The following is a 14299-nucleotide window of genomic DNA, read 5'->3' as shown; positions in this document are numbered from 1 at the left end:
TCGTCGGTTATATATGGGAGAATAGGCAAAATCTTCCAGATGGGCCACCTCATCTGTTATACGTGTCTCTAGCAAGAAGTGTCTGGAGCACCAACATCATTTCAAAGCAGAGCAATGAACGCCGCTTGGTAAGAGATTCAAACCACACCCTGTTCTTGAGCCCCAATCATCACGGTGAACACTACACCCCAAAACTGAAAAAAAAATAAAATAAAATCATGTATCTGATGATGGTGCTTCCCCTCTTATATTATATGCCCTCTTCCAAGCATCAATATTTATGTATTTCTCCGATGAGCCCAGCGAAGCCATCAACGTTCTCTCACCGGAATAACAGTGAGCGGGGTAGGGTTGCTGAAGGGGATGGTGGTCTGGGTGCAGGGATAGTAGAAAAAGGGGTTGGAGCGCCAGGGGCTGGGGTCTAGATACAGGGATAGCGGAAAAAGGGGTTTGAGCACTAGGGGCTAGGGTCGGGGTTTGTTGGAGAGAGAGAGGGGGGTTAGAGTCGGGGTTGGTAAGGTTGCAGAAAGGACGGGGAACATGGAGACGAAAGGCGAGAAGAAGAAAAAAACAAGAAAATTAAAAAAAGAGAGAAAAAGACGAGAAATGAATAAAGTAATAAACAAAAGAATAAAAAGTTGGGTTAAACCATGGGTTAGAGGTTAGGTTGGGTTACACCAACCCGGGTTAACCTAGGAGTTGGTGTAACTGGGGTTAGTTAGGAGTTAAAAGTTGGCATTTAAATACAGACCGTTACATTTGTTTGTGCCATGTGTCGTACTCTCAAGGGAGATATTACAAGAAATCACAGATTGGGAAATGGAGAGGAGTAAAATCCCAAACGAAATACCATACCCCAATCCCAAAAGGACTTTCAGGACCATAGAATGGTTTGAGGCTAACAATTTCTGTCAGCTTCACATCTAACGCCGTGTCAACTAGGCGGGGTCAAGTTGCTAAAAAAAGTCCTAAGGTGTCGTACTGGTAAGTTTTAATGAAAGTCCAACAGAGAAACATGTTTGTTTCTCCAATGGGTTTTGCTAACTTCACAGAAGTTGTATGTTCATCATTCTCCAGCACCCAATGAGGGCAAATCACATGGGATCTGATCCTCTGGACAAGAAGGGTAGCAAGATAAAAATTATTTTTCCTGACAAGTGATTGGACAATCAAAGTCCATTTTCAAGTGAAATGGATGTAGAATCTTCTACCATTAAGTAGTACCAATTAAAGTCATCATTTTCAAGTCATGATGGATAGATAACATCATGAATGGTAATCTTAAATAGTCCAATAAGAAACGAACCTCTATTTACCTAGTAAATTCTCCTCTGGAGTCCTTTGTTTAATTTCCACACATTATGATCCTTCACCTAATCTTCTTATCTTTGTGGTTGGCAAATTCCTTCAAATTTCCATCAGCTCCACCTAATCTTCTTATGTTTGGCTGATGATTCAATGGTTGACTCGGGAAGGGCGTACGTTAACCGGAGCCGAACTCGGTGATTCGATCAGAACAACTTGATCTTATTATAAATATCCATTTGGGCATCAAAGAGCTAGCTGGGGGTATAATCATGGGAGGTCTATCTGCTGCTATTTGTGATCAGTTTCTTCTTCTTCTTCTGTTCTTGTTACAGCTGCTTTTTTTGGGTTTTCTATTCCTTGGAATTAGCAATAATTTTGTTGGAGTAGCTGGTGTCAGTAGTACTACTCTCACCGTGAGCAGCAGCTGCAAAGAGGGGGAGAGACAGGCACTGCTCGAGGTCAAAGCTGGTCTAAACGACACTACTTCAGGGCGGCTCTCTTCTTGGATCGGTGATGATTGCTGCACATGGAGAGGTGTGGTCTGCAACAATATGACCCATCATGTCATCAAACTCGACCTTCGAAATCAACCTGTATACATTGAACACATGACAAGTGTTGATGAATATTACGACATTGATTGGGAAGCTGCCCACAAGTCTTCTTTGGGTGGAAAGATAAGTCCTTCATTGCTCAAATTGAAACACTTGAATTACTTGGACCTCAGCTTCAACATTAATTTTCAAGAAACCCATATTCCAAAATTCCTCGGTTCACTTCACAACTTGAGGTATCTCAATCTCTCTCTTGCACCATTCGCTGGAACAATTCCTCCTCAACTCGGAAATTTGTCAAGATTGCAATATCTTGATCTCCATTCTTCGGGTTTAACCGTCGACAATCTTCAGTGGCTCTCTGGTCTATCTTCTTCTTTGAGGTACCTAAACATGGAATCTTTGAGCTTTACAGGTAAGTCTTCAAGTGACTGGATACAAGCTGTTACTATGCTTCCTTCTCTTTCAGAACTACACCTGTCCTCCTGTCAACTTTCCAACATCCCTCTCTCAATTCCATATGTTGCAAATTTTACTTCTCTTCTAGTCCTCGAACTTGCTGGGAACAACTTTAACTCCTCAATTATTCCTCCCTGGATTTCCAATATTACAAGTCTTACTGTTCTAGACTTATCCTTTAATATGGACATTGGAGGAAGGATACCAAAAAATTTGGGCAATCTTTGCAATTTGAAACGGTTAGATCTATCAGAATGCAATATTAATGGCGGAATAACAGAATATGTGAACAGTTTGTCCATGTGCAATTCTAATAGCCGCTTGGAGACACTACATTTGGAGTACACCCAAGTTTCAGGTAAACTACTTACTACTTACTCCTTCTCCTGGAACGTACCTTGTTGGATCTTTTGTGGGTGCATACTACGACCTCTCTTAATTGAAACTTCTATTTCAGGTCCAATTCCTACATCTATTGGAAACTTGTCGTCCTTGTTGAAATTGGAACTCTCTAGTACTCAACTTTCAGGTAAACTTCCACCTTCTCCCGGATCTCTCCAAATATTTTTCCACTTTTTTTTATTTTTTATTTTTGGGGGTGCATGTTAGGACCTCTCTTAATTGAAGCTTCTATTTCAGGTCCAATTCCTGCAACTATCGGAAACTTGTGGTCCTTGAGAACATTAGTCCTCTCTTGGACTCAAATCACAGGGCCTATTCCGTTGTCCATTGGAGGATTGTCATCCTTGAGAACATTATACCTCTCTAATACTCAAATCACAGGGCCTATTCCGTTGTCCATTGGAGGATTGTCATCCTTGAGAACATTATACCTCTCTAATACTCAAATCACAGGTCCTATTCCGTCTTCCATTGGAGGATTGTCATCCTTGAGAACATTAGACCTCTCTGGAACTCAAATCACAGGTCCTATTCCGATGTCCATTGGAGGATTGTCATCCTTGAGAACATTAGCCCTCTCTGGAACTCAAATCACAGGTCCTATCCCGATGTCCATTGGAGGATTGTCATCCTTAAGATATTTGGACCTTGCCTACAATCAAAAATTGGATGCAAATATTCCTGAATCGGTTGGGGAACTTTCAGAGTTGGTTGAATTGATATTAACTGAGAGTTCTTTGAGGGGCGTTATTTCAGAAGCTCACTTTAAAAATGTCAAAAGTTTAAAATCGCTATACATCGGCTCTGAAGTTCCAAATAAGCCCTTGGTTTTTAAACCGAGCAGGGAGTGGATTCCAACTTTTAGTCTAGACACTATCTATATGTCTGACCTCCAAATGGGCCCCAATTTTCCTCCATGGCTTGCAACTCAAAAGAACCTCTCCAGGATAACTCTCAGAAACGTAGGAATTTCAGACACCATACCAGATAGCGTTTGGAATTTATGTGCTCGGCACTCGATAGATGTTTTGGATCTCTCTCACAATCAAATCAGAGGGAAGGTACCAAATTCTTTGGAATTTTTCAGTGCAAGTATAGTTGATTTGAGTTTCAATCAATTCAATGGTTCTCTCCCCCTTTGGTCTAATGTCAGTTTTCTACTTCTTGGGACAAATTTATTCACAGGACAAATTCCTCAGAATATTGGTGAAGTTTTAGGGTCTCACGTAACCCAATTAGATTTTTCTGGGAATTTTTTAAATGGGAGAATTCCTTCTTCTATATGTCAACTAACGAGTTTGAATTTTCTTGTTCTTTCAAATAATAATTTAGGGGGAGAACTCCCTAACTGTTGGAAGGACATGAATTACTTGATGGTTTTAGATTTAGGTAACAACAATCTATCAGGCAAGATTCCTCAATCAATAGGTCAGTTGTCATTATTGGAATATCTATTACTTAGTAGCAACAACTTTCATGGCAAGCTTCCTTCATCATTGCGAAAATGCACATCTTTACGGAGTCTTGACCTTAGCAGAAATGGATTCACTGGCAATATACCAACATGGATTGGAGAAAGTCTATCAGAATTGAGTATTATCAGCTTTCGTTCCAACTTTTTCACCGAAGAAATTCCTTCACAAATCTGTAACCTTTCTAAGCTTCACTTCTTGGACCTCTCACATAATAATCTATCAGGACTCATCCCACAATGTTTGGGCAACTTGAGTTATCTAGGATCAAATAAGACACATCCTAGATTAGGCAGTTATGGGGAGCACATGAAGGTAGTTACAAAAGGAAGAGAACTTGAATATAGCTCAACTCTTGACTTGGTGAATAGCATTGATCTTTCATACAATCATCTATCAGGAAAGATTCCAAATGGGATAACAAGGCTGGTGGGATTGGGTACCTTGAACTTATCAATGAATCATTTGACAGGAAAGATCCCGGAGAAGATTGGGGATTTGCAATATCTGGAAACCCTTGACCTTTCCAGAAACCAACTTTGTGGTGAGATTCCTCCAACCATATCTTCTTTAACTTTCTTGAGCCACTTGAACCTCTCACATAACAATTTATCTGGGAAAATTCCACTAAGTAACCAGATCCAGACCATCATTGATGGTGATGCGTCATCATCCATTTATTCTGGGAACTCCGGACTTTGTGGGTGGCCCCTACCTAATAATTGCCCAGGCACCAACATATCTCCTCCAGCATATGATGATGGCAAAGTTGATGGAGATCATCAAAATGAGGAATGGATGGATATGCTATGGTTTTACATTGGCGGCGTTATGGGTTTCATTGTGGGATTTTGGACTGTTTGGGGCACTTTATTTTTCAAGAAAACTTGGAGGATTGCTTACTTTCGATTTTTGTCATATTATATTGAATGAGGAGAAATTGATGAATGTCATCTCCACTGCAGCCCGTCTTATTACCATGAGAGAGACAACAAATAAAAGGTGCGTACACTCCATCCTTTAATTAATGTGTGTGTATTTCGTTTTTATTTGATACATAAGAGAGTTTTTTTTTTTTTTTTTTTTTTTTCTTTCCCTCGTCATAGGAATGTGTCAAGTAGGGGTTGTTGGCATATATCTGTATAAGCAAGAATGCTATGTCTTGGTTTATGTTGTAAGTTCTAATTTTGAGTCAATAAGATTGTGGTGGTAGGTACAGCTTATTTTACACAAATTTACTGAAAATGCCATGATAAAATAATGTGTGGTACAAAATATTAATGGGTCCCCAAATTTGAGACATGATGATGAAATACATGGTTGGTATCTTCTTCTCATTGATAAATTCAGATTTATCCAGTTAATTAGCATGTTACGTACCTGACAGAAATCATGGTAACTGTATGGTACTTCACTTCTTAATGTAAGAAATTGCATCCCTTATTTTTTCATCCATTTCCACAAATTGTAAACAATTTGATGCACATGGAGTCTTGGTGCATTTATATCCAATGTAGTGGAACAAATAGTAGATCACTTGGAGCTAGCAGCCCACCCTTCACTAGAACAACTTAGGCCATTACAGGAGCTTTTGGAAGCGAAGAAGGCTGGTCCATACACTGCCCAGCCCGAGCATTGACATATGGCCTTTACGTTCTATCTTGATTTAAGCCCTTTTCAGTATTGGAGCAAAATCCCTGCTGGACTCCCCCTCCATTCAGTCTGCTGAAGATCAACATTGATGCCTCTCTTCCCTGCAATGAATTCAATGGTGGATTATTTACCCAAAAAAAAAAAATTCAGTGGAGGATTAGGCTTTATTGGAAGAGACCATCTGGGTGTGCCTGCCTTTGTAGTCTCTGATCGAGTTTCAATGCCTTCAGTTATTTCAGGGGAAGCAGAAGCAATTTGAGCTGCAGTTTGCCATGCTCTAAAAGCAAGTTTTTATCGCTTTATAATCGAAGCTAATAATTTGGAGGTGATAAAAGCTATTGTAGATAATGAGGAACCTGTTCTAGTGGAGATAGCCCCAGTTATTGAGGATATCATCTTCTTCTCAGCTCCGCCTATAGAAGCTCACTTCTTCCATATTCCTAGGGTCGTTAACGGCATTGCCGATACCCTAGCCAAGAAAGGCCTGTCCGATCTAACCAAGTCAAAATCGATGAGGTGATGGTCCCATTATATTTTATTATTATTTACCATCAATAAATTTGAATATCTGATCCTATTAATGTCATTTGGTCATTTATAAAATATTCTTGTTATTTGCAAACTCAACTTTGATAATTTCCCTTGCTTGTTCTAAGCTGAAATTTAATTAGTGAAATGGATGTAAATCTTCCACTACATGAACCAATTCAAGGTTACTATTTTCAAGTCATAATGGATAGAAAACATCATGAATAGTAATCATTACAATAAAAAAGCGGAATTTCTTCCAATCCCTTTACATACTTCTTTTCGGATTTCTCAAATAAAGCATACTGTCGATCACCTCTTCTTTTCCCCCCACTTGTTAAAAGATTTAGATTACCCCATAAAAGTACATTTTATCTAGTTTTTTTTTTTTCTTTCACTTTTAAAAATCTATCTCCAGACTACATTTGATATGAACTAACAATGTATTGCATTATTAATATCATATTATCTTTAATGTCTAATACCCTCAATCTTATGGTACATATTGTTAGGGTTTAGGGTTTAAGTACAAGGTTGCTTAAAACATTACACCATGAGTATCTAGTTTGGAATACCCAGGCTGTTGCATCCATCTAGTATTTATAGGAAAACTAGGGTTTAGGTCAGATGGACTAACTACTAGATTGCCCCTCACAGCCTGAGTATTAATACAAGTAGGATTATATTAGAACATATAAAGGGATATTACATAAATACCCTTACAATCTCCTCCTATGTTCTACATATATCCATCACACATGTATAGAAACCATTGTTCAATCAGTAATTGAATCAATATAAATCGAATAAATTGAATATCAATAATCCAATAAATCAAATAAGTAAAAAGTAAACTTCAAGAAATAAAACTAGGGTTTTAGATCAAAACTAAACCCAACAATAAATCCGAAGTTCCACATGCAAGTGGCTAAATCAAAAGAAATAATCCAAAGGAAAAGTCCTTTCAATCCATGTGACTTTACTCATCAAGTAAGTCATCCTCATCGAAATCCATGTTCAACCGTTCTCCTCCATCTTCGCCATTCTTTGTAATTTGTCAAATATGAATTTCATAAGATAATATGAATTCAATCATTTGTGCAATAGTATCTAGTTCAACAATAAGAACTTAGTACATTCCATATATGGCTGAAGGTAAATAAAAAACAATAAGCATCATCATCAAGTTTCTTTACAAGAACTCGATCCTATATAGTCTCTATCATAAGGACCATACCATGTTTCCATTTGGAATATTGTGTTCGTCATATCAGTTATAGATTTATGTTGTATCATCAAATTTGGAATGGTATACCATACTATAAATGACATATCATCAAATTTGGAATGACATAAAGACTAGTACAATATCATTGAAACATATCAGACATTTTCCATATTCCTTTGTGGAATAACAAAGTAAGGAAACTTCACATGAAGAATTTGCTACACCATCAAATTTGGAATGGTTTCACAAACCCCCATACTTAGTAACCTAACTATGTTATCTGAAACATGTAAACTGTCCCGAATGCTTACCAAGGCTAGATGAGATTCGAATAATTCAAAATAATACTGGGTTAGGTTAAGACCTGACTAAATGGTCTTTAACCCCATTTTCCCCGCAGTTTTGAATGTTCGATCTTTGTTCAATCCCTTTGTAAGGGCATCTGCTGTATTATCCTTCGATCTCACATCAATCAAAGTGATAATCCCTTGTTCTGTTCTATAATTCAGCATGGCCTGTTTCTGCCTGATGTGTCTCCTCTTACCATTAAAGAGTGAGTAATTCACAATCGTCTTTGTTGCTTGATTATCACAGAATATAGATATGGAGTTTAACTTAAAACTCCTCAATGGAATATCCATGATCAGATCCTTTATCCACTCTGCTTCATCTCCTGCAGAGGCTAGAGCATAAAGTTTTGATTTCATAGATGACAGAGCATTACCAGTCTGCCTCTTGGACTTCCATGCTACAGCTGCTCCTCCTAGTGTAAATACATAACCACTAGTGGATCTGCTGTCTCCCAAATCTGAGCACCAAGATGCATCAGAATATCCTTCCAAAGTTGGAGGATGTCCAGTATAATATAGAGCATAACCTAGAGTACCCTTAAGGTATCTCATCAGCCTCGTCATGGCATCCCAATGCTCTTTTCTAGAATTACTAGTGAAACGACTCAGCATGCCTACCGTAAAGGCTATGTCTGACCTAGTGCAACTCATTGCATACATGAGACTACCAATCAATTAAGAATATTTTAACTGATTCACGGTGTCGCCTGTGTTAGGTTTCAACCGTTTGTTATAGTTATAGGGTGTTTCAATCGATTTACAATCACTGTATCCCCAACTAGAAAGTAGCCTCTCAATGTAATGAGACTGACTAAGGGTGATCCCTTGCTCATCAAAGCTTACTCTCATTCCAAGAATGGTGTCTACCACACCAAGATCTTTCATGTCGAATTCTTTAGACAATGTTTCTTTAATGTCACTCACTATAGAGAGATCAGAACCTAGAATCAACATGTCGTCTAGATACAAGAAAACAATCGCGACCTTGTTTGACTCAAACCAAAAGTAAAGGCACTTATCCGAGTTGCTGGTCCGAAAACCAAGGCTCTTTACTATCTTGTCAAACTTCTCATGCCACAATTTAGGAGCTTATTTAAGACTATAGAGAGATTTGTTTAATTTACAAACTCTTTTTTCAGAACCTTCCATGACAAACCCTTCAGGTTGGTTCATGTAGATTTCTTCTGTTAGGTCTCCATTAATGAAAGCTGTTTTTACATCCATTTGATGCACAACATAGTGCTCAATAGATGTTATGGCAAGAAGAATCATTATCGTTGCCAAATGGCAGACCGGGGAGTAGATGTCAAAATAATCTATCCCTCTCACCTGGGTATAGCCCTTAGCTACTAACCGTGCTTTATACCTGGCTATAGAACCATCCGGATTAAGTTTCTTCTTCAGTACCCACTTACACCCTATTGTTTTAGCCCCTTTAGGCAGATCAACAAGGTGTCAGGTCTCATTCTGCATTAAAGAGCTCATTTTCTCATCAATGGCTTCTTTCCATAGCAGTGAGTCCCTAGATCTCATCGCTTCCTTATAGGTGGATGGATCAGCCTCTAAACGGTACGTCACAAAATCCTCACCAAAATTCTTTAGTACTCTATCTCTAGTAGATACTCTTCTAGATTCTGATTCAGTAACCATTGTGGGTTGAGTGTTAGAAACAATTGGTTCAGTATCCATGGGTAATTCTATAACCATTTCTGTCAGACCAGGCAAGGTCAAGCCTTTATCTCTGACGAATTTATCTTCAAAGAATATAGCATCCCTAGATTCAATCACCACATTGGTGGATAGATCCAAAAATTGGTCTGCAGCATTGACTTCTGCACAGCCTAGATACACACAAGTGTTTGTTCTAGTTCCCATCTTAGGTCTCCTAGGGTCTTGTATCCTAACATAAGCTATACAGTCCCAAACCTTAAGAGTGTCATATCTACAGGAATGGTTATGCCATAGTTCATAAGGTGTAGAAGTTAGTTTTGAATGTGGTAGTCTATTTAGAAAGTGATTTGCAGTCAACACTGCTTCTCCCCAATAGCAAGAGGGCATGCCAGCTGTCAATAACATGAAGTTTAATAGCTCTGTTAACGTCCTGTTCTTTCTTTCAGCTATACCATTTGATTGAGGTGAGTAAGGAGCAGTAGTTTCAAGGATTATGCCCGCAGAGGCATAGAATTCCTTGAACTCTGTCAATTTGTATTCTCCTCCCCTATCACTTCTAAATCTTTTAATTTTCAAGTTCAACTGATTTTCTATCCTATTCTTGAAAATTTTAAAATTTTAAATGCTTCATCTTTAGATTTTAACAGGTATAAATGACAATATCTAGAAAAATCGTCTATAAATGTTATCAAATACTTCCGACCTCCTCTAGTTGTGTAACTTTTAAAGTCACAAATGTCAGAATGCATAAGTTCCAGAAGTTGAGTGCTCCTAGAAACCAGTCTGAAAGGTTTTCTAGTTATTTTGGTTTGAGCACATACTTCACATCTGTTAAGTCTAATTGAAGTGTTTAATGGTAAATTATGAGTTTTAACTAATTTGAGCATTTTCCTATAGTTCACATGTCCTAACTTACAGTGTAGTATTTTGGGATCAAATAAAGTATGGTTAACCTGGTTTATTGTCTCATTAGCTAAACTCAACCTAAACATACCATTCAAATTATAAGCATATCCAAAATAAAAAGAGTTAACAGACAGTATTACTGTATCACTACTAAAAGTAATAGACATGCCAGCATCAAGCAAGATTGCAATTGAAATTAAATTCTTTTCAAAATCAGGAAAGATTTTAACATTTTTCAAAGTTAATATTTTATTTGATGATAGAACCAAGTTCGCTGTCCCTTGTTGAAGCACTTCCACGACGTCTCCATTTGCAACAGTGACAGTCTCTGCTACTTGAACAACATCAGTGAGCATGTTCTTACTATTACAAACATGACAAGTCGCTCCAGAGTCTAACCACCAATCTGAAGATGTACTGGCCAACCCCTTACCCTTGCCGACCATGACAACAAAGTTAGTAGGCTCAGTCTTGCCCACCAACATGTGAACTTCCTTCTGTGGTGTGTCAGTGTTCCTTTTCTTAGGACCCCTACACTCAGATGCATAGTGACCCCACTTTCCACAGTTGCGGCACTTGTCCTTCTTTTTAAAGTTAGTCTTTTTGGCCTTCGACTGTTGGGGTTCTTTCTTAGGTGGCTTGGACTGCCTAGGATTTTTCTTGGATTGTGAAATCAAATTGGCAGATGCCTGTTATTATTTCACCATCTCTAAGTTATTCCTGGCTTTGTTTTCATCTTCGATTCTAATTAACCGTTTGAGATCATCCAGCCCCACTTGTGTTTTCTTCCTATGCATTTCAGTTTTAAAGGAATGCCAAGTAGAGGGTAACTTAAAAATAATTACACCCACTAAGAATGCATCAACAATAGGGATATTTTCTTGGTTCAGTTTTGTTCTCAAGTTCTCAAAGTCCATTACTTGAGGAAGTATTTCATTGTCTTCTTGAAACTTGAAATCCATAAACTTATCAACCAAGTGAGTTTTTGATAGATCCTCTTCTTTTTTAAATTGGGCTTCTAGGTTTTTCCTAATCTCTTTTACAGTCTCATATTTACTATAGGTCTCTGTCAGTCTATCTGACAGACAGTTCAATAGGTAGTCTTTGCAAAAGTCCTCATCACTTATCCATTGGGATTCAGTTAGGTCCGTGCAATCAGAAAATTTATTTACTACAATGTAGAAAATATTAAGGTATTTCAGTCCAAACTGAGTCCTCATTTTTCAAGAACTGAACTCAAAGTCACTAAAGCTTTTCAATTTGATCATCTCAATTGGAACAGCATGATTCTCCATTGTTAAATGATTTGTTTATATACCCAAGTAAAAATTCAAATAAAAATAAATACTTCAAGAAACAATCACACCTGAGATGAAGAACCCTGAATTCAATGATGGAGGAAAAGATCGTGATAGTACAGCGATATCGACGTTTACAACGTGCACACTAATACTGATCGACACAAGTATTGATCACTGATGATGCCGTATGGTTATAATAACCGAAGCCAAAAACTGTACTCCCCCTTTGTATGATTGTGATAACCGACGTCAAAGAATTGCACTTTCCCTTCTGGGCTAATTATTTTTTTTTTTAATCAAAGCATTCGGTAACAATCAGTGCTTTGTGAAAAACATTCCGAAACATTCATCCGAAGTTTCCTTTTGTCCCTTTCTCCTCTCTTTTTTTTTGTTTTTTTTTTTTATTTTATATATTTATAATTAATCACATCATGGAGAGAAGTGGAATGTGAATGAAATGAATGACCTTTGAATAATGACAAAACTCTTTTCAAAGCAATCAATGTTTTCGTACCTTTGTAGTTTTTTTTTTAATAAAATAAAATCAATCGATCAAAAGTTTTGAGAATACAAAACTCTTATTACCTTCTGCAGGTCCGATTTTCAAAACACACGCTAAAAAACATACAAATCGATCAAATGCACAATCATAACAATGAATCTGAGACCTAATCGATCATCTGTCGCTTGTCAATGATAAATCAAAGCCGAAATCGATCACACAAATCGATCAACAAACCAAAAATGAGACGTACAAACGTTGATATTTCAAAAGAAAAATGATCAATCACATCAAAATTGATTGAAGAAAATTACCAAAATCGAACATTGATCCAAAATTCAAAGCTGATCTTGATCACAGAGAAATAAAAATCTTAATGTTTTAAGATTGTTAGGGTTTAAGGTTTAAGCACAAGGTTGCTTAAAGTATTATACCCTGAGTATCTAGTTTGGAATACCCAGACTGTTGCCTCCAGCTAATATTTATAGAGAAACTAGGGTTTAGGTCAGATGGGTTAATTATTAGATTGTCCCTCACAGCCTGAGTATTAATACAAGTAGGATTATATTAGAACATATAAAAAGATACTACATAAATACCCTTACACATATACTCTAAAATTTATCATCGAATTAATAGACTAATTAAAATATCAAATCATTCTAGTATGTACTTATGCTAAATTAATGTAATAGAATATGTGCTATAAAATTGGTCAATCCACATCACATACATCAAATATCATACTTTGTTGGATCGATGACGAATATATGGATGTTAGATGAAAAAACATTAAAAAAATATTCGAATACCAAAAATTAGGAAAGATAAAGTTGGATAATTTTAATTTATTTTTAACAGATATATTTAAAGGTGAAATAGAAAAAGAATAACATATATATCATTAAGAGATAATGTAATAATTTTTTAAAGGGAGAGGGTTCCCTCCAATGCTCACGTGTATTTTCAGGTACTGGAGGTGGTACTACAAGAATCCTGAAAATAGGGGGTAATTAAGACATTTTAAGGGAGAGGGTGAACAACGATTTGGATGGGGCAAGGGTGATCGAGTGCAGTTTTGCCAAAAAGCTGACGTTGTGGGGATCTTTCCTCCCTTTTAAAAAATAGGAAAACAGTTCTCTGTCCGGGAGTGTGGCCTACGCCAGCACTGAATAAAAATCCTCTACAATGCACAATCTGGCGGAGTGGCCTCTAGTGAGCGTCACATGGTGATTTTGGATCATGCGGTTGTGATTCGTTTGGAGAGTTTCAAAGGCCAGACCCATTTAATGTACGGGGTCCAGGATTTTACCCGCCCGACGAATGAAGAATACCTCGTGAACATCGTAAAACCTAATTCCCAAATCCACTGGCTTCTTCCCTCTTTCGACAGTAGCTCCCGCTGCGATTGCAGTGCGTTGAACGGAACTTACAAGATCTCCTCCCTCCGGCGGTTTATCCCTTGGAAATTGTTTGTTTACCGGCATTGGATGTGCATTATATGAGACTTTATTTCAATCATGAATTTTCCTATGAAAATGGAAGGTCTTCTGAGAAAAAAGAATTTCAGGCTGTCAATGATCTGTTTTCTATCAACTTTCTGATAGAAAAACATCTATGACACTCCAAATGGGTGTATTATATTTGTTGTGCAGAGACCTGGGATTCAACGTGATATCCTCAGTAAACAAAGACCTCGGCATCTCTTTCTGTAATCTTTTTGAGATTAATTGGCAACACATTTAGCTCTGGAAATAGTTAACTTTTCTGTACACTAAACAAAATCGCACATCAACAGAGTGAGATCTGAGGTGCCCAATCTGATACAGGTGCCACCATGTCTCCTAGGAAGCTTGTGAGGTCCTTGTAATGAAGTTAATTGTTGAATCCCAATGAACCTTAATTCTTTTGTATCCCATTTCTGCAGCCACTAGCATGTGTAGTTCTGCAACCTTGTGTGGAGAA

At 37.6% G+C, this 14299-nt stretch overlaps 1 protein-coding gene across 1 annotated transcript; it reads left to right on the top strand.

Annotated features, from left to right (window-relative positions):
* Nucleotides 1–1577: 1577 nt before the first annotated feature.
* LOC122668721 (receptor-like protein EIX1) lies at nt 1578–5131 on the top strand. The gene is made up of 2 exons (XM_043865257.1): nt 1578–2850; nt 2961–5131. Exons 1-2 carry the CDS (start codon nt 1578–1580, stop codon nt 5126–5128), a joined length of 3441 nt encoding a protein of 1146 aa, XP_043721192.1. The 3' UTR covers nt 5129–5131.
* The last annotated feature ends 9168 nt before the right edge of the window (nt 5132–14299 follow it).

Source organism: Telopea speciosissima, chromosome 7 (genome assembly GCF_018873765.1).
Source record: "Telopea speciosissima isolate NSW1024214 ecotype Mountain lineage chromosome 7, Tspe_v1, whole genome shotgun sequence".
NCBI classification, from domain to species: domain Eukaryota; kingdom Viridiplantae; phylum Streptophyta; class Magnoliopsida; order Proteales; family Proteaceae; genus Telopea; species Telopea speciosissima.
Note: the sequence above shows the minus strand (reverse complement) of the source record. Positions and strands in the feature narration are given on the sequence as shown.